General features: G+C 41.5%; 1 protein-coding gene across 1 annotated transcript; it reads left to right on the top strand.

Moving 5' to 3' along the window:
- The first annotated feature begins 829 nt into the window (after nt 1–829).
- CASC3 (CASC3 exon junction complex subunit) lies at nt 830–22540 on the top strand. The gene is made up of 14 exons (XM_079135239.1): nt 830–1123; nt 1501–1528; nt 1923–1960; nt 13672–13830; nt 13917–14068; nt 14381–14557; nt 14732–15417; nt 17942–18006; nt 18317–18431; nt 18654–18752; nt 18989–19203; nt 19990–20113; nt 20257–20320; nt 20873–22540. Exons 1-12 carry the CDS (start codon nt 893–895, stop codon nt 20110–20112), a joined length of 2088 nt encoding a protein of 695 aa, XP_078991365.1. The 5' UTR covers nt 830–892; the 3' UTR covers nt 20113; nt 20257–20320; nt 20873–22540.
- The last annotated feature ends 719 nt before the right edge of the window (nt 22541–23259 follow it).

Raw genomic sequence — 23259 nt, 5'->3', positions numbered from 1 at the left:
ATTCTGTGATATATCAGTGACTTTATCTGTTTGATATATATTCTTAATGTGCATTTCCCTAGGTACACCAATAACTTAGCTTCTGCATCTTGTATATCTTTATTGGTCCAAATAAAATATACTAATTTTTTTCACTGCTGATAAATGGCTTGCTAAAATCAAAGCATTTCCTGTCTGGTAACCCTTAACTAGAAGGAAATCAGGTCAGGATTTTGAACCAACACTAGTTTCTACTTATCTCTTTAAATTGGTTCTAAAATCTTGATGAGATTAGCATCACTTTGGGAGAGGTGATGGCTGGGGTAGGAAGTCGCATGAAAAGAAAAGGAAAGGAGGACAGACAACTAAATCCTCTGACTCCACTGCAGATAATTAGTTTCTCCTTCATCCCTTAGCTTAAACTAGGTTGATGCGGCAAATCTGACGCAATACTACAGCTTTAGAGGTTTACCTTGATTCGTGATTTGACCAAGAAAACGAATGCAGTAAAATGCTCTGCCTCAAACGTAGGCAGAAACGAGAAATGGGGAAAGAAAACCATAAAACAGTCCACATGAATGCTGCAGTGGAGCAATGACAAATCTACGCCTTCCACTACTAAGAAAACCCAAGATGGCCGGGTGCGAGACCCGAGAGACAGCGAAGTCCAGCTCCCGGCACCCTGCGCCAGCCCTAGGGAAGTCAGGGGTTGTATCACGCCCCCTTACGTCACCGAATACGTAAACCCGTTTGCCCGAAAACGTGCCGCAGGGCGCAGGCCCCGCCCCTCGAAAAGCGGGGCGACCAAACGCTGGACGTGAAGCATGCCGGGATTAGCTCGCGAGCTTCCCAGTAGCCTCTGCGACGGGCGTGGTGCGTAAGGAGCTGGCCGGCGGTGTCCGTTCTCCGTAAGATGGCGGACCGGCGGCGGCAGCGCGCTTCGCAGGATACGGAAGACGAAGAATCTGGTGCTTCGGGCTCCGACAGTGGCGGCTCCCTGGCGCGGGGCGGCGGGAGCTGCAGTGGGAGCGCTGGAGGCGGCGGCAGCGGCTCTCTGCCTTCCCAGCGCGGTGGCCGCGGCGGGGCCCTCCATCTGCGGCGGGTGGAGAGCGGGGGCGCCAAGAGCGCTGAGGAGTCTGAGTGTGTGAGTGCGCGCGGGCGGGGCGGCGTGCGGGCCGGGGGCGGGGTGTAGGTGATGCGAGATGCTGGGACGTATTTTGTCGAAAAGGAGAGTTATCCCAGCGCGAGTTTGCATCCACATCCGGAATCCCAAGGGAAGGAGAGGTTGGGGGGTTCTGGGGGCGGAGAAGAGCCGCTGCGGATGGAAAGCGGATGTGTATTCAGAAATTGGGACAGGATATGAAGAGACCCGCCTCCCTCAGATGCTACTTGTTAAAGATTTACTTTTCTCCCTCTCTTTTTGACCATTTTGTGTTGAGTTTTCAGCTGTCCACCTACATTTCTTTATTGGGCTTCCCACTTTTGGAAATCACAGAGCTAACTCTGTCTTCTTCCCCTCAGGAGAGTGAAGATGGCATGGAAGGTGATGGTGAGCACTATTTTTTACCTCATTACGACAGGAGTATTTGTGTACATAAACTCAGGTCACCTATTTCCAACAATGGATATCCTCTCAGACCGTTGAGGGAGGGTGCTGCAGAGTGGCTTTTTGGAATATAGTGGTTAAGAGCATAGCTTTTGGCCAGGCACAGTGGGGTATGGGAAACAATCCTCAGCACCCCTCTCTCCACCCAAAGGGGAAAAAAGCATAAGTTCTGGGAGTGTGGTCTTGGGTAAATCAGTCTCAGCCAGTTTGCCTTACTTTTATCTACCTCACAAGTTGATGTAAGAATTGAGAGTATTAGCCTAGCTCACAATAAAAAGTTAGGAATGTAATTATAGTTTCTGTTGCTTTTTCTTCACATATTTATGTTTTCTTTCAGCTGTTCTCTCGGACTATGAAAGTGCAGAAGACTCAGAAGTGAGTGTAATAGGTTTTTTCCCTGTGGTGTAAGTCATAAACATTTTGAAAACATCTGCAAAAATACCATGACCCTGCTTCTCTTCTGAATTCTTCATTTATGCTTTTTAAAAACTTAAGGGAAGTACTGTTCAATTAGGGGTAGAAACTTGGGGCAATCCTCTTCAAGCTTCAGGTGCCACGTTGTTAGTAGCTGGTTTCTCTATATTTGAAAAAAGTAAGTTTTTGTTTTTGAGATGGGTCTCCCTATGTTGACTGGGCTTTTTCTACTTTAGCCTCCTGAGGAGCTGGAACTATAGATGCCTACACCAACATGCCCAGTGTGAAAATAGTAGAACTTTCAAGTCTTTCAAAAGATGGTTGACAGTTGTTTTTTTAAAAATAGTTTTATTAAGGTAAAATTGAAGTACAGTATTGACAGTTGGTTTTATACTTAGGTTGAGAAGCTAACCAGTTGGATCTTTTTTTTTTTTTTTTTTTTTCCTCCCATATGTATCTGAAGACTTTGAAAGGACAGGATACTAAGTGGTCTGTGTCAAAAGCATCTTTCATGTTGTAGATAAGACTTTATGTATGTTGGGGAAAGTTTCTCAGAAAGCTTATTTGTTTTGATTGAAATAAATAATTACAGTTGCCCTCTGAATGACTGTTTGCCTTAGAGTTGTTGAATAATCCTGAGTTCTGGATTTAAGGAAGTGATTATGTGCAGGAAGAATCAAATTGTGAATCAAAGATTTATTCTATAAATTTTATGAAACTGTGACTACATCTTGAATACTGTTAGGCCTGTGGAGATGCAACAGTGAACACCTAACATAATTTCTGTCTTTGGGATCTTACAACATAAGGAAGTCAGCAAACATTCAGGCAGTCTTGCCTAATTGAAAGAGTTGTCACTTGATGACAGCTCTTGGGATAGGGTTAAGAAGAGTATTGTTATGACTGGACATTGAATCTCTCTTAGGCATTCAGGAAAGAATAAGTTATAGTTAGCGAGATAAAACATGTACTAGGCAAAGACAGAAACAGGGAAGAAAGCCCAGGGGCAGGAGAGAAGGTGGAATATTTGGGAACTTGAAATAGTTTGGAGTAGTTAGGGCATTGTTGGACAGTATGGGTAATAGAAATATAAGGTTGATGAGCAGGGGCTGGATCATGAAGGGGCTTACTTGACACCCCCCCCCCCCCCCCCGCTTTTGTTGTTGTTGTTGTTGTTGAGTACCTGCTGTGTGCTAGGACTGTATTAGGCACTAGGTAAAAGACAGTTCTTCCCTTGTGGAGTTTACCTTCTGGATCAAAGCAGGGAGACATTTAAGCAAGAATTATAATGTTTGATAAATGCCATGATATTGGAAGCGTAAGATGTGTTGGGAGCACATTGCAGGGGCAAGTGATTAGTTTTAAGGTATTTGGAAACAGAGAATGGGGTGTTTAGAGTTAGCCAGGCAGAGAGGTTTTTGGGTTTTTTGGCACTGAGGATTGAATCTAGGGGTGCTTTACCCCTGAGCTGCATCACCAGCCCTTTTTTATTTTTCAATTTTGAGACAGGGTCTTGTTCAGTAGCTTAGGGCTTCACTAAATTTGGGGAGGCTGGCCTTGAATTTGGGATTGTCCTGCCTCAGCCTCCTGAGTTGCTGGGATACATACCTGCGCCACTATCCCTGTTGTAGGCAGAATATTCTAAGCAGAGGGAACACTGAAAAGAAGATCTATAATGATGGATTGCACAATGAATTGGAGAATATGAAATATTTAGTATAACTAAAAACAGCAAAGCAAGGACTGAGTTCAGTAGCAAATGCCTGTAATCCCAGCAACTCGGGAGGTTGAGGCAGGAGGCTTACAAGTTCAAGGCCAACCTCAGCAACTTAGGAAGGCCCTGTCTCAAAATAAAAATAGTTGGTGCATGCCTGTAATCCCAGCAGCTTAGGAGGCTGAGGCAGGCAGATTAAGTTCAAAGCCAACCTCAACAACTTAGCAAGGCCCTAACTGGCCTCAGCAGGACCATGTCTCTAAATAAAATGTAAAAAAGAACTGGGGATATGGCTAAGTGGTTAAGCGCCCCTGGGTTCAAACCCTGGGACTGAAAAAAGAAAAAGTATTTGGATTCTATTCTAAAGAAGGGGGAAAAAATTAAAGTAGTGTTTGTCAGATTCAGAGAATATTTCCTTCAGAAAATCCAGTTGGCCAGTCCTTACTGAAACAAAATCTTGGAGGGGCTTGGAACACTCAGATATTTATGTTTGCAAAATCCCAGGTTGATGCTTTTGCACAGTAAAATTTGAGAAAGAATTGCAACAGGTTTTTTATCTGTAGTGGGGAGAATTGATCTATAGGTAATAAGATTTGTCAGAGGAACCAGTTAAGGAAGCTATTACAGAAATGTAGGCAAGCAGTGGGTGTGGCATGGAGTAGAATAGTGGCTGTGAAAATAGAAGTTTACAGAATTGAAAGTTATAAGAGGTTTGGGATGAGGAATATTTTGCAGTAGTCATTAGAGCATGGAAGCATTGGAAAAACTGCTTGGCAGTTGGAATGTTTAGTGAGGTTTGGTGATTCTGAATTTATAATGGCTCACCATTCCATATATAAAGGAGTTTGGATGTTGTCTGATGGCAAGGAGAAAAATGAAACTGCAGCATGAATTGCCAGCAGGGCAAGAGAACTGTTCGTTTGTTAGGATAGTCCAAGAATCAGATAGTGGTGCACTAAAGAAGTGTAAAATGCCAGTGGGACTTAATAATACTTGGACAGATTGGAGAGATTTTGGTGGTACTAATGGAATCCTTCATTAAATGAATTAAGGAGTCAAAGGAATGTCCCAAGTTGATGAATAGTTCTAATTAATTACTAAGAAAGGGACTATGGAATGAAGAGATTTTGTGAAGGACCATGGTGGATTAAGGTTTTGGTACTGGGGATTGATACAGTATTTTGCTAAGTTGCTGAGGGTCTCACTAAGTTGCTGAGTCTGGCCTTGAACTTGCTATGCTCCTGCCTCAGCCTCCAGAGTTGCTGGGACAACAGGTGTGGGCTACCACTGCCCAGCCACAGGCTAGGTTTTAGATGTTTTTTGTTTGTTTTGCAGTGCTATGAATTGAACTTATGACCTTGCATACGCTAGACTAGTGTTCTGCTAGTGAGCTACACTCACAACCAAATTTTACATGTTTTGAGGTTGAGAACCTGTGGAACTTTGAACTTGACCTCATGCATGCTAAGCAAATGCTGTCCCGTTGAGCTATATCCCTGGCCCTTTTTTGAGACAGGGTCTCACTAGGTTGCCAAAGCGGTCTTGAACTAGCAATCTTCCTTCCTCAGCCTTCCAAGTGGCTGGAATTAAAGGCTTGCACTATCTCATGCCTAGCTAATACATGAGTTCAGTTCTTTTTTTTTTTTTTTTTTCCCTCATCTGAATAAATTTTATTTCTACTTAAAAATGGACAACATCAGTTTCTACTGTTTCCAACACAGACACCTGACTAATAGATTTTACTAAGTTCTGATTTTATTTTTCTTAGGTAATTTTTTTTAATATATGAAAGGAATATACATTACTTTCCTAGGACTGCAGTAACAAATTACCATAAAGCATATTGCTTAAAATAACAAATTTGTCTCACAGTTCTGGAGGCTGAAAGTTTAAAACCAAGGTGTTGGCCAGGCTGTCTCTTTCTGGAGGCTGTAAGAAAGTCTTTCTGTGACTCTCTCTTAGCTTCTGGTGTTTCTGGCAATCCTTTCCATTGGTTTGTGGATACATCATTCCAGTCAGTCTCTGCTTCTATTTTCACACAGTGCTCTTCCTGTAACTGTTCAAATTCCTACCTTTTTTTATTGGTACATTATAGTTACACATAATAGGGATATTTGTTGTTACATATTTATGCATGCATACAGTATAACAACTAATATGTGATTTCTAACTAATTTCTCATACTTTCCTAATCCTGAGTTTTCATTATTTAATCTGTCTTTATTTTATTTTATTTTGGTACTGCAGATTGAACCCAGGGGTACTTTACCATGGAGTCACATCCTAACCCTCTTCATTTTTTATTTTGAGGCAGGGTCTTACTAATGTTGAGGCTGGCATTGAACTTGGGATCCTTTTGCCTCAGCCTTTTAGTTGCTGGGATTAGAGGCATGTGCCACCACCCTGCTTCATTATTTTTAAAATTCTGATTAATATTTTTTTCATGCCTTACATAATTTTCTTGATGTCTTTTTAGCTTATTTCGAAGTAGAAGTTACAATTTTGATATGCACATATCATATTGGCCTGCTTTATTGTCTACAGGAATGCTATTCTAATTTGTGTCCTTATAACAAGTTTATATGGGGTTTAACTTTGGTATTTTTTTTCTCTGTTCACTTTAATGGAAATTTAGTTTTCCTAAATCTTTAGAAGAAAGCATGGTTCCAAGGAAACTTTTCCTAACTTCGCAGAAGTTGCTCTTTTATTGTTTTTCTGTGGTGTTAAAAAATATGGTCACTTGATTTCTGAGACTTATTGCTTTTATTCCCCTCCCCAACTTGTTCTGGATCCTCTCTGTGCTGTTTAGTAGTTTTTTTTTTGTTTTGTTTTGTTTTTTAACTTAAATTTAAATTTTTTTTTTTTTTTTTTTTTTAGTGGTAGATGGACCTTTATTTTATTCATTTATCTATATGTGGTGCTAAGAATCAAACCTGGTTCCTCACACATGCTAGGCAAGCATTCTACCACTGAGCCACAACCCCAGCCTGCTTAGTAGTTTTTTTCACTGAGAAACCCTATCCTAGAAGGGAACCCTGGTAACTACATCAGTTTGATCTTACCACGAATTCTTAACATTCACATGGCAAAACCCCTCCTAGTTCCAGCTGTAGTTGTTTGGCCTGCTGTGCTTTTCATTGTCCACCTGTTCATTATGGCAGGGTTCTCTGGTTCTTAGTTCCATTTACTTCTCTCTGCTTTCTCTAACACCAGCACCAATACTATGTAGATCCTGTGGCTGTTGATGCTCTCTTATTATGCACTTAATGATTTTGAGTACAGGAGATACCTTATAAATGTTGTCCAGAGGGTTTCAGTTTTGCTGTCCAGAAGTTCTGTCATTCCATGTGGAGATTTGAAGAGAGATCAACCTGTGTTGCTTCCATTTTCCCAAAATCTTCAAGAAAACTTTTAAAGAAGCTTGACTGAAGGGAACCTAGAGAGATGGTAACTGAAGAGAATTCTTTGATGCCAGAAGATAGTTAGGTGGTGGTTTTTAAAAGTTGGGAGGATCTTGAGTTTGGTTAAAGATTGAAGGAACAAGTTCAGAGGGAAAGAAAAGAAAGGGAGTAGATAATATGTATTGGTATTCTTGACTGAGTATGTGAAAAGTAGGAACTAGATAAGAGAACTATTTTCCATTGTAATTGTAGAGAAGTGAGGAGGAAAAGTATATGCAGAGGAAACTGGTGTTTGTTTTTTCTTTGTGAGACAGAAGGAAAGGCATCTGCTTCAAGAAATGAGGTTGAGCCAGATGTGGTGACACTGGCCTGTAATCTCAACTACTCCAGAGACTAGGGCAGAAGGGTCACAAGTTCAAGGCCAGCCTCAGCAACTTAGTGAGACCCTGTCTCAAATTAAAATAGAAAGTATAGTTCAGTGGTAGAACACTTGTCTACCATGTGCCAAGTCAGGTGTTCAGTTCCTAGCATTACCAAAACAAAAAAGATGATGATGTTGGGTTTGGTGGTAGGGCATGGTAGGAATTGTGAGACTGAAGGTTTGAAAGTATAAGTGTAATCTCCTTCATTGATGGGGTAATTTGTTGTGAGTGTGTAACCCCCTTCATGGATGGGGTAGTTTATTGTAGGGCTAGAGAAAGCAAACAGTTGAATTGATGTGCTCCCAGGCATTGGGGACTGACAAAGGAATAGAAGGTGTTACTAGTAGTCATAGAAATGAATGAGCCATGGAGTCTTAAGGGGAGAAAAGTAAATGTGAGAAAGGGCTGATTGATAGAAAGTTGAAGGATCAAGGAAGTAGCTACCTTTAAAAAGTTGGAGATGAGAGGGTAAGGGAATAACTAAACAGGAATAAAAAGCAGCCCATTCCTCCCCCATACTGGGGATGGATCGGAGGACCTCACAAATGCTAGGCAATTGATCTAGCACTGAGTTACATCTCCAGCCCTTTTTAAATTTTGAAATAGGGACTTGCTAAGTTGCCCAGGCTGGCCTTGAACATGCAGTTTTTCTGCCTTAGCTCCCCAAGTAGTTGGCATTAGAGGCATGTGCCAAAAAAGTAGGTTTAAAACAAACTGTTACTGATTGCCTACTATAAATTTTATTCATTTAAAGGTAACAGTTTAATTCTGATAGGTACAACCACTACTGTATCAGTTTCAGAAAACTTTTTATCACTTCAAAAAGAAACATGTAACCTTTAGCTATCAATCCCACTTCTCTGACTTCTTCCCCCAGGCCAGAAATGTACTTTCTGTAGATTTTCCTTTTCTGGCCTTTCATATAATTGGAATCATGTAATATATAGGCTTTTGTGACAACTTATTTCATTTAACATAATGTTTTGAAAGTTGTAGTGAATATCAGTACTTTGTTACTTTTTATGACTGAATAATAATCAGTTATATGGAAATATTATAATTTGTTAATCCATTCATCCATCGATGGAAATTCAGGTTGTTTCTGTTTTCCCCCCGGCTCTCTATTATGGTATATTTGATGAATAAAAATTACATATATGAAAGGTCTGTAATGTGTTTTTTTTTTTTTTTTTTTTTAAACCCCCCTACAGCCAGGAGGAAATCATTGTGATGTTTTGATATATGTTAATGATTATATCTATCACCTCAAGTAGTTAATTTTATTTTGTGGCATATAGTTAATTTTGTGGTGAAAAAACTTAAGATCTGCCTTAGCAAATTTCACATATGTAGTATGTTATTATTAACAATAATTACCATTTTAGCCAGGTGTGGTGGCTCATGCCTGTAATCCCAGTGATGTAGGAAGCTGAGGCAGGAGGATTGGAAGTGCAAAGCCAGCCTCAACAACTTAGCTAGATTCTGTCTCAAAAAAGTTGGGAGGCGGGCCTAGGATTGTGGCTCAGTGATAAAGCCACAATCCCTGGGTTCAATCCCCAGTACCAAAAAGAAAAAAAAAAATGTTGCCATAACTGCAGTTTTATATCATTTGGCTCAGATACCCCCATTTTCTCTACCCTCAAGCCTGGCAACCAGCTTTCTGCCGATTCCACTTATAAGTGAGATCACACCATGTTTTGTGTCTGGTTTATGTCAGTTAGCATAATGTCCTCTGGGTTTATGCATGTTGTCTCAGGTGGCAAGATTTCCTCTTTTTTTCTTTTCTTTTTTTTTAAGGTGTGAACAATACTTTATTATATGTATATACCACATTTTCTTTATCCTTTTATCCATTAGTGAGCACTTGGGTTCTTGGTCTTTTCCCTTTTTTAGTTTTCTTTTTTCCCCACCTCCTCCTTCGTGGTTCTGGAGATTGACCCAGCCACCTTGTACATGCTAGGGAAGTGCTTTACCAACTAACTATACCCCCCACCACTTTTCATTTTTTAATATTTTTTTGTTTCTATTTATTTTTTTCCTCCGCCCTTTTTAAAGTTTTATTTTGAGACAAGGTCTCACTAAGTTGCCCAGGGATTAGCCTCAAACCTATGATTTTTCTGCCTCAGCCTCCCAAGTCATTAGTATTACAGGCAAATGCCACCATGCCTGCCTATTGCCATAGCTTCTTTCATCTTTTTGTTTATTATGAAAAATGCTACCGTAAACATTAGTATACAAGTTTTTGTGTGGACATATGTATCCATTCCCCCCCCATATTTGCTATTGGTATGTTATAATTATATGGTAATTATACAGAATGATGTTTTCACTTTTCCTGAGTATGTACCTAGGAATGGAATTGCTGAGTCATATGATAACTGTTTAATTGTTTGAGAAACTGCCAGATTGTTTTCCAAAGTGTTCACGCCATTTTACATTTCCAACAGCCATGTATGTTTCCATTTCTCTACTTCCTTGGCAGCAATTGTTATTTCCTGACTTTTTTGTATTAATTCTAGCCATCCTAGTAATGTGAAACCTGTTTGATTTGCATTTCCCTGATGACTCTTCAGATATTTTGCCTATCTTTTAGTTGAGTTGTCTTTTTGTTATTGAGTTATTTTGTAAGTCCTTTATCATCATATGTGATATGTAAGTTTTTTACTCCTCATTCTGTAGATAGATGTCTTTTTTTTTACTTTCTGTAATGGTTTTCTTTCAGGTACAAAGCTTTCATTTATTTTTTTATGGAGATTAAACCCAGTGTTCAGTGGCTGCTAAGCTATATTCATGATCCTTTAAAAATTCTTTTTTTTTTTTTTTTTTTAAATTTTGAGTTGCCCAGGCATGAAAATGGGTGACTGGAGTGAAGGGGAAGACTGACCTCTGAGCTAGTCTTCAAGTAAATGACAGGTTGTGGCAGAAGCATAGATGATAGGAGCTTCAAGCAGGGATTTAAACTGAGGATGAGAAGCTAGCCATGTATATTCATAGCTACACAGGAGACTGAGAGAGGAGGATCACTTGAGCCCACTAGTTCAAGATCAGCCTAAGCAACACAGCAATACCCTGCCTCAAAATGTGTGATATAGGTAGATGATACATATATACATACATACACATATATACACAAATAAAATGGATAAGGAGTTGAATCTAGAAGAGGCATTAAGAATGGGGAGGACACCTACCCTACCTCTTAAATCTGAACGATGTGGGGTGGTGGGTAGAACAAAGAAAACCCTAATAGTAATTCTTTACTGGAAGCAATTATTTCAGGATTAGTGAGAGCTGAAAAGAGGTCAGTTCGTAGTGAAAGATGTAGAGGAGTTTGTCTCCTTTAGCAAAGGACTTTGTTTTTCAGTTGTAGATGAATACTAAGCTAAAATCCCAGCCCTAGCAAAGGACTTTGATGATCTCCCTTGGCTTGAGTTAGACCAGGCTTTGACTCTCATTTGTAGTCTCAGCAATTTGTTTCCTTTCTTTCTTCCTTGGAAACAAAATTAGCTTCTTGTTCAGAATAAAAGAATTGCCTCATTTGACATTGTTGTACAGTTTAGAGAGGATGGAGCATAAAACAGAGTTCCCTAACTGATCATGCTTTTATACTATTTTGTTTGGGGTGGGAAGTAATAAAGTCATATATCATATATGCACATCAAGCAAGTTATTGCATTTTCACTCCAAAACCTGTGGGGAAATTAGGATCAAGGAAAAAACTGAATGATTAACATCCACCTGTCCTCATATAAAGAAGAGAGATTTCATGTAATTGAAGAATATGAGAAGAATCAAGGGTGTTTGATGGTTAAAATTCTGTAGATAAAGGCTTGATTCTCTTAGTAAAGGTATAGTCAAGCTGGGTGTGGTGACTCAGGCCTGTAATCCCAGCAATTTAGAAGGCTGAGTCAGGAGGATCACCAGTTCAAAGCCAGTTTCAGCAACAAGTCCCTAAACAACTTAGTGAGACTCTGTCTCAAAATTTTTAAAAAAGGACTGGCAATGAGTGGTTAAGTGCTACTGGGTTCACTTCCTGGTATCAAATAAATAAAGGTATAGTCAAACAGTCTCCCTTAGTGCTCTGTCATTTTTCTGGGAATCCTAGCTCAAGACACTCAGAGGCCATAATACCCAGATGTTGAGCAGGGAACAGTGAGGAAGAGGGATTAATTAGCTTGTCTGGGCCAATCAGACAGATCTAGCTCTATTTGAAGAAAGGACAGAATGTATAGTTTGAGAGCTTCTCACTTAATCAGGACTATTAGTTGAGTCGCTTTGACCAGATTCCTGGGGCCAACTTGGGTATAGAGAGACAATTGTGGTTCAGGTCAAGTGTCAGTTCCTGTAGAACAAAAGACCCATGTACACGTATTTGCCAGATGGCAGAGGTGAACCACCAGTGGGGACTAGACCACTTTCCCATGAACCCATTTCTTTTGAGTTATTGTAACCATTTACCTCCCTAACCTGCCTCCTTAGGTTAAAATCCAGGGAGGACAAGGAAAGGAGAGTAGTAACCCTGTTCTAAAGCCATTCCCCTTCTCATGAGCCTTAGCTGCTGCTTTTCCCTACCTACGGTTAGCTACACTTCCATTTTCTGACCTATTCTAGTGGCACCTATTTAAGGAGATGGCCTAATAACCCTCCCTTATGTGGAGAGACTCAATACTTTTTTTGGTGGTGTGGTTGAACTGGGGATTGAACTCAGGGCACTTGACCACTGAGCCACATCCCCAACCCTATTTTGTATTTTATTTAGAGACAGGGTCTCACTGAGTTGCTTAGCACCTCTCTTTTGCTGAAGTTGGCTTTAAAATTGTGATCCACCTACCTAGCCTCCCAAGCTGCTGCGATTATAGACGTGTGCCACTGAGCCCAGCTTCAACACTTTTTGTTAGGAGCAGAGTTATCCAATCTTGATGTGGGAAGAGGGAAAAAAATATAGGAAAGAGAACACAAGCTTGTCTGTGTGTTGTGTCCTCCCCTCACCCCCCAATATCAAAGACAAGTTGTTCTCTAAGATTTTCCAGGTCAAAATTTTATAATGTGATTCTGGACCACGTTCTTGGTTCTGGGAATCTCATGCTGCAGAAAACTTAGTACCCTTCCCCAAAAAACAAAGAAAGAAAACTTGGCACCCATATTATAGACAGCAAAAATGTTAAGTCATGGGGCTGTGGGTGTGATTCAGGGTAAAGTGCGTGCATGTGAGGCCTTGGGTTCATTCTGTAGCACCGGAAAAAGAAAAATGTCAGTATTTCCCAATTTGGAGGTAACAGTGCCTTGAGAAGTGGTTGGCGACTTAGCTCATGGAAGGCCCTGAATTTTATCCTTTCTAAAAAAAAAAGAAGAGGAAAATAGTACCTTGAGAAATCTTGGCGTCATTACAAGCAGTTTGCAAATTCACTCAGTTCATCTGTTATTATGGACTAAATATATATCCTGCCTTTATATACTATTATTATTATTTATTTAGGTATTAGGAATTAAACTCAGATGCTAAGTTGCTTAGGGCCTCAGTTGCTGAGACTGGCCTTGAACTTGCCATCCTCCTGTCTCAGCCTCCTGAGCTGCTGGGATTGTAGGTGTGCACTACCACACCTGACTACACTATTTTTGAAGATATGTAAACTAATAAAATGTGAGTTTATTTAAAAATGTTGAATGTGCAGCAGTTGTTTGTAACTGTATTTTTTTTCAGTCTAGATATATGTTTTAGTAAATGTGAGAAAATGTTTTCCTAAAGAATAGAAAATATTGTTACTTGTGTATTGTGTACATGTACAAAACATGTAATAACAAATCCTATCAGTAGATAAACTATAATGCACCAATAAAATAATATAGGAAAGACTGGGCTCAGTGACCCATGCCTGTAATCCAGCTCAGGAGGCTGAGGCAGGAGGATCATGAATGAGGCCAGCCTCAGCAGCTTAGTGAGGCCCTATCTCTAAATAAAATACAAAAAAAGGTTAGGGATGTGGCTTAGTGGTTAAGCACCCCTGGGTTTAATCCCTGGTACCAAAAAAAAAAAAATGGGAAAAAAATTAAAATCTTAAAAAAAAAGGAAAATAAATTATAAAGTGGCATCATTCAGATCTTATCTCCCCAGCTGACAGAGAAACTTTTTTTCAGGCTGAAGAAGGGGAATACAGTGAAGAGGAAAACTCCAAAGTGGAACTGAAATCAGAGGGTAATGATGCTGCTAATTCTTCAGCAAAAGAAGAGAAGGGAGAAGAAAAGCCTGACACCAAAGGCACCGTGACTGGTGAGAGGCAAAGTGGGGATGGACAGGTCAGTACACTGCACAGTCCTCTTCAGGGGCTTGACTAGGGAATCGCAATCTTGGAGGAGTAAGGAGCCCTTTATCTTTCTTTCAGGAGAGCACAGAGCCTGTGGAGAACAAAGTGGGTAAAAAGGGCCCTAAGCATTTGGATGATGATGAAGATCGGAAGAATCCAGCATACATACCCCGGAAGGGGCTTTTTTTTGAGCATGATCTTCGAGGTCAAACTCAGGAGGAAGAAATCAGGTGCTGTTGCTTTCTAGCATGTATTTAGTGCTTTCACTGTATGTCAGGACACTTTATCAAGTGCTTTATCTGTATTATCTCATTTACTAGTCACAACAATAAAGCATAGAATGTTTGGTAATTTTTGGTAGGGGAACTAGGATCTAGACCCAGGGTAGTCAGTTTCCGAAACATCTCTTAGGAATCACAATTCTGCCTTCCTTAATAGGAGGCCTCTGAGCTATGACATACTTGCATAGCCTGCCTTTTAAGAAAGAAGAGATGTTTCGAAGTATAAAGTGGCTCAAGACACATTTCCTTGATTTTGTCCAGACCCAAGGGGCGACAGCGAAAGCTATGGAAGGATGAGGGTCGTTGGGAGCATGACAAGTTCCGCGAAGATGAGCAGGCTCCCAAGTCCCGACAGGAGCTTATTGCTCTTTATGGCTATGATATCCGCTCAGCTCACAATCCTGATGACATCAAACCCCGAAGAATTCGGAAACCCCGGTAAGGAAATTTTGGATTGTTGATATTTTTAGAAAGAACTTCTCTGCTTTTCTAAATACCTTTGTAGCCAGTAAGTGAGTGGGTAAGGAATATAGGCTGTCTCCCTGATTCAATTTATATCTATCATGGTCCCTTTTGTTATTTTTCTTAAGTTTCTCCATTTCATGTTTTTAGATTTGGGAGTCCTCCACAAAGAGATCCAAACTGGATTGGTGAGCGTCCAAACAAGCCCCATCGCCACCAGGGTCCTGGGGGTACCCTACCACCAAGGACATTTATTAACAGGAATGCAGCAGGTACTGGCCGCATGTCTGCACCTAGGAATTACTCTCGATCTGGGGGCTTCAAGGAAGGTCGTACTGGTTTTAGACCTGTGGAGGCTGGTGGGCAGCATGGTGGCCGGTCTGGTGAGACTGTTAAGCATGAGACTAGTTACCGGTCACGGCGCCTGGAGCAGACTTCTGTGAGGGATCCATCCCCAGAAGCAGATGTTCCAGTGCTTGGCAGTCCTGAGAAAGAAGAAGCAGTTGTAGAGACACCAGCTGTTGCTCCTGACACTGCACCACCAGCCCCTGACAGGCCTATTGAGAAGAAATCTTACTCCCGGGCGAGAAGAACCCGAACCAAAGTTGGAGATGCAGTCAAAACTGCTGAGGAGGTGCCCCCTCCACCTGAAGGGCTGACCTCAGCACCTCCAGTCTCAGAAACCACCCCTCCTCCATCTACTAAGACTGGGAACTGGGAGGCTTCAGTAGATTCTGCTACAGGTGGACTTGAGCAAGATGTGGCACAACTAAGTATAGCAGAACAGAATTGGAGTCCAGGACAACCTTCATTCCTACAACCACGGGAGCTTCGAGGTAGGTATTATAGTGTTGATAGCTAGCTCTTTGCCCTCTGTATCACTGGGCTTAGGGACTAGGACTTAGGTCTCTCATCATTTCATATTTGAGGTAAAAGCATGGGTTCATTGGTTCATTTGTCCAGTTCTCAGAGCAGTTTTGTCTCTTACCCAAGGCTATCTCACTATCTTTTTTTTTTTTTTTTTCTCCTTTTCTTGTACTGGGGGTTGAACCCAGGGTCTTGTGCATGGTGGGCAAATGCTTTACTGGGCTACATACCCAGCACTTATTTTATTTTGAGACAGGGCTTCACTAAATTGTCCAGACTTGTGTGGAACTTGTGATCCTCTTGCCTTAGCCTCCCAAATGTTCCACTACTCTATGTACTATTAACTGATGATTGTTGAGCCTCTGAATCAGAATTCTTTTCTATTCTCTGTACAAAAATGTGGAAGAAAGAAAAAAAAAAAAAGGTGGAAAAAGGTGACAGTGTTCTTTTTGTTTGAGCTAATGGTTAAATGTTTGAAGGCAGAAATACTTTTTTGACTCAGGATCAGGATCTTCTGTCTTTGAAGGAATCTCTCTCAAATATCCTTAGCCCACAGACTGCCTAGTAGAACTTTTATGTAATCCTGGTGCTTTTGAATACTTGAAATGTGACCAGAGGGAGGAAGTGAACTTTTAATTATTTAAAATTTAAATAGCCACATGTGGCTAGTGAGTATCATATTGGATGACATAGTTCTAGAGAGTAGATCCTATTGTCCCTTTTGCCCATTCTGCTTTGTCTATCTTCTTAGTTTCTCAAGTCTGGTGGGAACTTAAAGATAGGAAGTCCTCCTTTGAACTGGGAGTGCAGCACCCTCCTCTGGCATATGTGATTTTTAAACACCTCAAATCAGTGTAGTCCACACTGAACCTAGAGTTGATCTCTGAGAGGAGTAGATACTCCTACTGATTTTTTTGCAGGGTGGGGAGATTCTGGGAATTGATCTCAGGGGCACTTGACCACTGAGCTACATTACCCCAGCTCTTTTTATGTTTTGAGACAGGGTCTCTATAAATTTCTTAGAGTCTCACTCAGTTGCTGAGACAGGTCTTGAACTTGTGATCCTCCTGCCTTAGCCCCCCAAATTGCTGGAATTACAGTCATGTCCCACCACACCCAGCTTCTTACTGATATTTTATTATCATTGTAAGACAGTCTCTGGTTCCTTTTTATTCTGAGTAATTTTCAGCCAATGTGGAATCTTCCCAAATGTCCAGACCTATGCCAACAGTATAATTAGGAAGATTTAACAGAATATCCTACTGCTGGTCAGTTGCTGCTCTGAAACTTCTGGGTTAGATTTTACAATATGTTTGATAATGTGCTAATTATAATCTTCCCTCTATTCAGGGAAGTGTTTAGTAGGAAAGACTTGAACATGAGGGGTTTTTGTTTATTGGTTGATTGTGTTTATTCATTTGTTTGGTTTTGTTTTTTGGTGCTGGGGGATGTACCCACGGGTGTTTTACCACTGAGCTACACACATCCCAGTCCTTTTTTCTTTTGAGACAAGGTTCCCCTAAATTGCAGAGGTTGGCCTTGAACTTTTTAGTCCTCCTACTTCATTCCTGAGTTGCTGGATTACAGGTGTGTACTACCTTACCCAGACGAGTTTTTTTTACATTTCTGAGACAGGTTCTCACTAAGTTGCTCAGGTTGGCCTCAAACTTGTGATCCTTCTGCCTCAGCCTCCTAGCTGGGATTACAGGTGTGTGCCACTGCACCCAACTGAACATGTTTCTTCACCAAAGTCATTTTTTTTATATTCAAGGACTTTGTTACTATGTTAAGATGACAGGCAGTAGGAGCAAATTTTCAAATGCTAGTGTTGACAATAAGGAGATAGTTTAAAAGAAGAAAGCCAACAGGTGGTGCTTGCTTGTAATCCCAGTGCTTGTAATCAGGAGGCTGAGGCAGGAGAATTGCAAATTCAAAACCAGCCTCAGCAATTTAGTGAGGCCCTAAACAACTTAGACCTTATCTAAAAATAAAAAAAGGACTGGGGGTGTTGCTCAGTGGTTAAGTGCCCCTACGTTCAATCTCTGGCAGCCCCCTACCCCAAAAAAGAAGAAGAAATCCAGCTGGCATGGTTCAATCCCCAGTACCATTACTGCTACTCCTACTAATAATAATAATATAAAGTAAGAAGAAGCTGGGGTTGTGGCTCAGCGGCAGAGCGCTTGCCTAGCACATGCGAAGCATTGGGTTCGATTCTCAGCACCACATATAAATGAATTTTAAAAGTGTTCATTGCCAACTAAAAAATTTTTTTTTTAAATAAAAGAAGGGGGGCTGGGGATGTAGCTCAGTTGGTATAGAGTGCTGGTCTTGCAAGCACAAGGTCGTGGGTTCAATCCCCAGCACCACCAAAAAATAATAATAATAATAAAAATAAAAATAAAAGAAGAAAACTTTTCCCCATGTTCAATTTGTCATTTCTTGATGGCCCTTGAGTCCCACTCACGACAGTCACTTTTTTTTGATCTACTACAGGTGTGCCGAACCACATACACATGGGAGCAGGACCTCCACCTCAGTTTAACCGGATGGAAGAAATGGTACAAAAAAGGGAAGAGTAGTAGTTGGGGAAGAGCTGCATATTATAACTTGTTTACTGTTTAAACCAATATAAGGTCTTAATGCTAATTTTCCCATTGATTACCTATGCTTCTTTTAATTTAGGTCTCAGAAATGTAGGATAGAAGGTTTAGGTTGGAATATTGATTCTTTTCATTGATTTCCCATTTATTTTGCAAATACTAAAAGCTGCCACGTACCAAGTGTTTTCTAACCTCTAAAAAACAGGTAGGACTTTGTATGAGAGTCAGCCCACTGGAAGTCTTGTTCAGGTCTCTCTCTCTATCTCAGGGTGTCCAGGGTGGTCGAGCCAAACGCTATTCATCCCAGCGGCAGAGACCTGTGCCAGAGCCTCCTGCCCCTCCTGTGCACATCAGTATCATGGAGGGACATTACTATGATCCATGTGAGTTGTTTGTTACTGTTTGGGTACTTTTCTTGGCAAGATGAAGTGAATTAACAGGCCAGCCTCCCATCTCTTAATTTCCCTTCTTTCCTCTCACACTGTTCTCACATATTGCCTAGTTGCCATTTTTTTCACATCTTTTAAAGGGTTTGGGAGACAAGAAGATATTTCCTTTTGATATGAAGAGTGAGGGTTTATGAGTCCCAATGTGATATCTTACAGTGCAGTTCCAGGGACCAATATATACCCATGGTGACAGTCCTGCCCCACTGCCCCCACAGGGCATGATTGTACAGCCGGAAATGCACCTTCCCCACCCAGGTAAGCTTTTGTACTTCTGTCTGTATGCTTCTAGTATGTGAGGATGTGGTTTGGGGATTCCATAAACCTCAACACGCTTGAGCTCTTTGCTGCTAGCCTGTGAAGCTGGCCATCCTGGCTGCTTGGGTCCATTCTGAGGATTTCCATCCTGAGCTCCTTTGTGTTGCAGTCCAGCCAGACCATCCTGTGAAAATAGTAGTATCTTTTTCAGTTTTTGTTTTCTTCTCCTTATCCAGGTTTACATCCCCACCAGACACCGGCACCTCTGCCCAATCCAGGCCTCTACCCACCACCAGTGTCCATGTCTCCGGGACAGCCACCACCCCAGCAGTTGCTTGCTCCTACTTACTTTTCTGCTCCAGGAGTCATGAACTTTGGTAATCCCAGTTACCCTTATGCTCCAGGAGCACTACCTCCCCCACCACCTCCTCATCTATATCCTAATACACAGGTGAGATGGCTAATAAGCAGATTTTTGTAGCAACATATCTTTTAAATCAGACAAGACTGTGCTATGAGAAGAATGCTAAAGGAATTTGAGAATTTTCAATGCTACTGATCTTGGTGTGGGGCCAGGATGCCTCCAGCTGGTCAGGTGGTAGAAATGCAGCTTATGTAATGCCGATCAGTTTATTCACTTCAGTTTCTTTAATGGTATTTCATTGAATGTTTTTTGGGTACACCATATCTTCTGCTGTTTACTCAACAGCACAAAGGAACTGCATTCTAGCCAGTTGTGGTGGTGAACACCTATAACCCCCCAGCTGTTAGGAATGCTGAGACCAGAGGACCACAAGTTTGCAGACAGCCTAGGGAACTTAATTAGCAAGACTTTATACAAGTCCCTGCAGTCAATCCCCAGTCCCTCCCCCTAACACACACACGCAAAAGGAAATTCTCCTCAACAACTTACCCTACTCTGTCCTACTTAACTCCCTTGATACCATCTGTATCTGGATTGTCACCATTGCGCTCAGCCTTTGCCATTTGTCAGCATATGGTAGAAACTGGAGAGAGCTGGGCAATATTTTGGAGGTAGGAACCAGAACATAATAGTGACATATTAAGGCAGAAATGAATAGTCACATTATTTTAAAGGGAGCAACTTAAAACTTTTAAACATTATAGAAATTCTGCAGTAATCTTATTTTTTGTGGCTAGATAATGTTTCCTCTTCATTTAAGGCTGGATGAATTAATTCTTAGCTTTTTCTTCTCTTGGCTTGCGGGGGTCTCAGGCGCCATCACAGGTATATGGAGGAGTGACCTACTATAACCCTGCCCAGCAGCAGGTGCAGCCAAAGCCCTCCCCACCCCGGAGGACTCCCCAGCCAGTCACCATCAAGCCCCCCTCCACCTGAGGTATGAGCTCCTACCCATATTTATGGCATTTGCTTACATCAGTGGGCTTTCCATTTTGCAGAGAATCTCTGCTTTTCAGGATTTTTTCTGTGGAATACAGTCTTTTTTGGTATGACTGATAGGAAATTTGAACTTTATTTCAGGTTGTAAGCAGGGGTTCCAGTTAAAATGACTTTCTGAATATTTTAACTCTAACATCATAGAGAAGTAAGTGAACAATTTACTGTGACTTCTGTTCTTAAAACTAATGCTTGTACTTGCTTACTTAACAACCAAAATCACCTAATTAAAGCTTTATGTTATAATCATGGGATATCTCTTGAGCTTTAAAGGACTCCCAGAAGTTGCCGGTCCTTTGTTTTGCAAATTCATTGGTCAGGGTTGAAATAGAACCCATTGTTAACTAGACAGTTCCATTTGGGAACTTATAAGGAAAAATACAGGAACATGGTCTTAGAAAGTTCACTAAGGAAAAGGGAAATCAGAATTGAAGGCAGTACAACAGAAGGAGCTAGTTCTAAAGATCACAAAGGAGAAAAAACTGTTGTTTTAAGATCATTAAAACATTTAGGGTCTGGGAGTGTAACTCATAGTGATAGAGCATTGCTTAGCATGTGCAAGGCCTTGGGCTTCATCCTTAGTGCCACAAAACAGAACAAAACCACATTATTTAGAATGTGGCTTTATGAGAACAGTTTGTAAGTGTCCAGAGGTCCACTAACACTTTGGTGGTTCTTCCTTTTCCCCAACCCTTGTCAGAACAGCGGAGGTGAGATCTCAGGAGAGAAGAGAAATTCAACTGGCTATCTACCACCCTGAGGGCTTCAAAGATATAGGATGACCCTACCAGCAAGCTCCTGAAGGAGGAAGAATCCTCTTCCTCTGAGGACAGGCTCTGCTGGAGAGAGGAGAAACAGGTGACCTCCTCGCACCTCTACTCTTCACTTGAGCTGTCTGTGCTCGGGAGCAGAGACCCAGACAGCCCAGGCTTCTGAGGATAGATTCAGAAGCCCAAGTTTTGCTCTTCTTCACTTTCTCCTGGGAAATTTAAGTGTCTTCTCCCAGGGAAGTTCCTGCCTGTTTGTTTTGTTTCCTAAAATGTTTGTTTTTTAAAGCCTGGCTTGCTATTTTTAAATTAATATTCTTAGTTTTTCTGTTTCTCTCTCTTTCTCTCTCTCTGCCTTTAAATGAAATAAGTTCATTCTGGTTTGCTAGCCCCTCTGGGCTCCCTTTTGACTCTTCCCTGCATCCCAGATAATTGAGAATGTATCAACCAAGTGTAAAAAGAGCTGGCCTTTCACTTTTGGTGGGCCTTTGTTATTCTCTTGTATACTTGAATTCTCTTAACTCCTCTAACCCTGTGGAAACAAAGCGTCTGCACACAGTGTCCCTTTGTGGAGAAAAGCTCAGAGTGGGTGAGTAGGAGCTCTTTTTGATTTAGGGTTTACAAGTCTGAACTTCCAACGGTACTCTGGTGGGCTTCAGTCCTCTACTGAGGGCAGAGTCTACTGTGGGGAGAAATGGCAAACCAGATACTTTTGTGAGGAAAGAGGGTGGAGTGAGAGCCTTTGCACCTTAGGGGAATGTATTCACACAGTCCTCAGGACTCAGGCTTTGAGGTTAGTGGAATTAAAGGACTCTGCTTCACTTCTTTCCATCCCTACCCCACTCCCTTCTCAGTTGCTGTGGACCAATGCATCTTTCTAGAAGCAAGTACTATCCAGCAAGCAGTCTACCTTGTCCTTTGCAGTCGCTGTTCTCCACAGTTTTCCTGCTACAAATTTTTAGGTGTTATTACCTTATTTTCCCCAATTGTTCTGTTCTTGCAAACAGAAGATATGGCACCTGGCCTTAAGGCCTAAGGAAGCCAGTCACCTTCTGGGCAAGGGCTCTCCCTCTGTCCTCCCTGGCCATGGCACCAACCTGCTGCCTCTGCGGGATAGCTTCCTGTTATTGCAGCACTCGTGTCTGCCAGGGGGAACTTGGCCACGATCCTTGTCCTTCTACAGAACCTGAGGGAGAAGGTTCCCCTAGTAATGTCACTGTCTGTTCTTACTCCTTCCCTCCAGCAGCTGGCCTAACCACTGAGTCATGGTGTGGGATAAGGAAGGAGGAGAGGCATTTAAGCTGTAACCCCCAAGGAGGAAATAACTAAGAGGTTCTTCCAGGGGTAGCCGGCGGTTGTGCCTTTGTAGGCTTCCCTTTGCCTTAAACCTGAAGATGTCTCCTCAAGCCTGTGGGCAGCATGCCCAGATTCCCAGACCTTAAGACACTGTGACAGTTGTCTGTCTGTCCACTGTGTTTAGTTGCAAGGATTTCTCCATGTGTGTTGTTGCTGTTTTTTTTTTTTTGTTACTGTTTTAAAGGGTACACATTTGTGATCAACATTATGACTTGGAGATAATAAAATTTAGACTATAAACTTGGCTCCCTTGACAGTGTTTTGCATGAGTCTTGATTTGAGAGGAAAGGAAGAGGACTTCCTAAACCCCCATTACCACATAGGTACCAGGATATCATACAGTCCCTTAGATTAGAAGCATCAGGAACAGTAAAACTTACCAATGTGAACACCTTGTATCCCCTATGCCATCCTTTGTATTTGGCAAGTAAGTTTCTCCTTGTAATGTACCATCAAATGTCAGTATAACTGTACTAGGTCCTGGACAAGAAGGAGGCATATCTTTCTGGAAGATAGCTATCTTTCTTGAAAAGTAAAGATACTGGCACTCAAGAATTATGGACCACAGTGTAAGGGAGAGGTTCCAGTCAACCTCAGTATGGGTAAGAGAAGGGAAACTCAGAAACACCACAAACTGTGGCTCATGTTGCCCTTTACCTAGACCCTTGGTGCACACAGAGTAATTCCCAGCTTTGAATTGACTTGTTTCCTCCAGGTCCTGGATGGAGTGGAAGTTTGCTGTTTGGGAGAACAATTGAATTTGTTGTAGAGCTGGCAGCTTCAGTCCTTGAGTTCCAAAAAGGCTTACACTGGGGATATGGATGTATCTTAAAACGACAGATGGAAGTTCCCCCACACCTCTTGGTGCTGCTGCTACAGCCAGATAACCATGAATTTCCTGACCCCATCCCATGTCATTTTGCTTTCTTTCTCCCCCACATGATCATATCTATAGGCCTTGTCC

The sequence above is a fragment of the Sciurus vulgaris genome (genome assembly GCF_902686455.1).
Source record: "Sciurus vulgaris genome assembly, chromosome: 3".
Lineage (NCBI taxonomy): Eukaryota > Metazoa > Chordata > Mammalia > Rodentia > Sciuridae > Sciurus > Sciurus vulgaris.
Note: the sequence above shows the minus strand (reverse complement) of the source record. Positions and strands in the feature narration are given on the sequence as shown.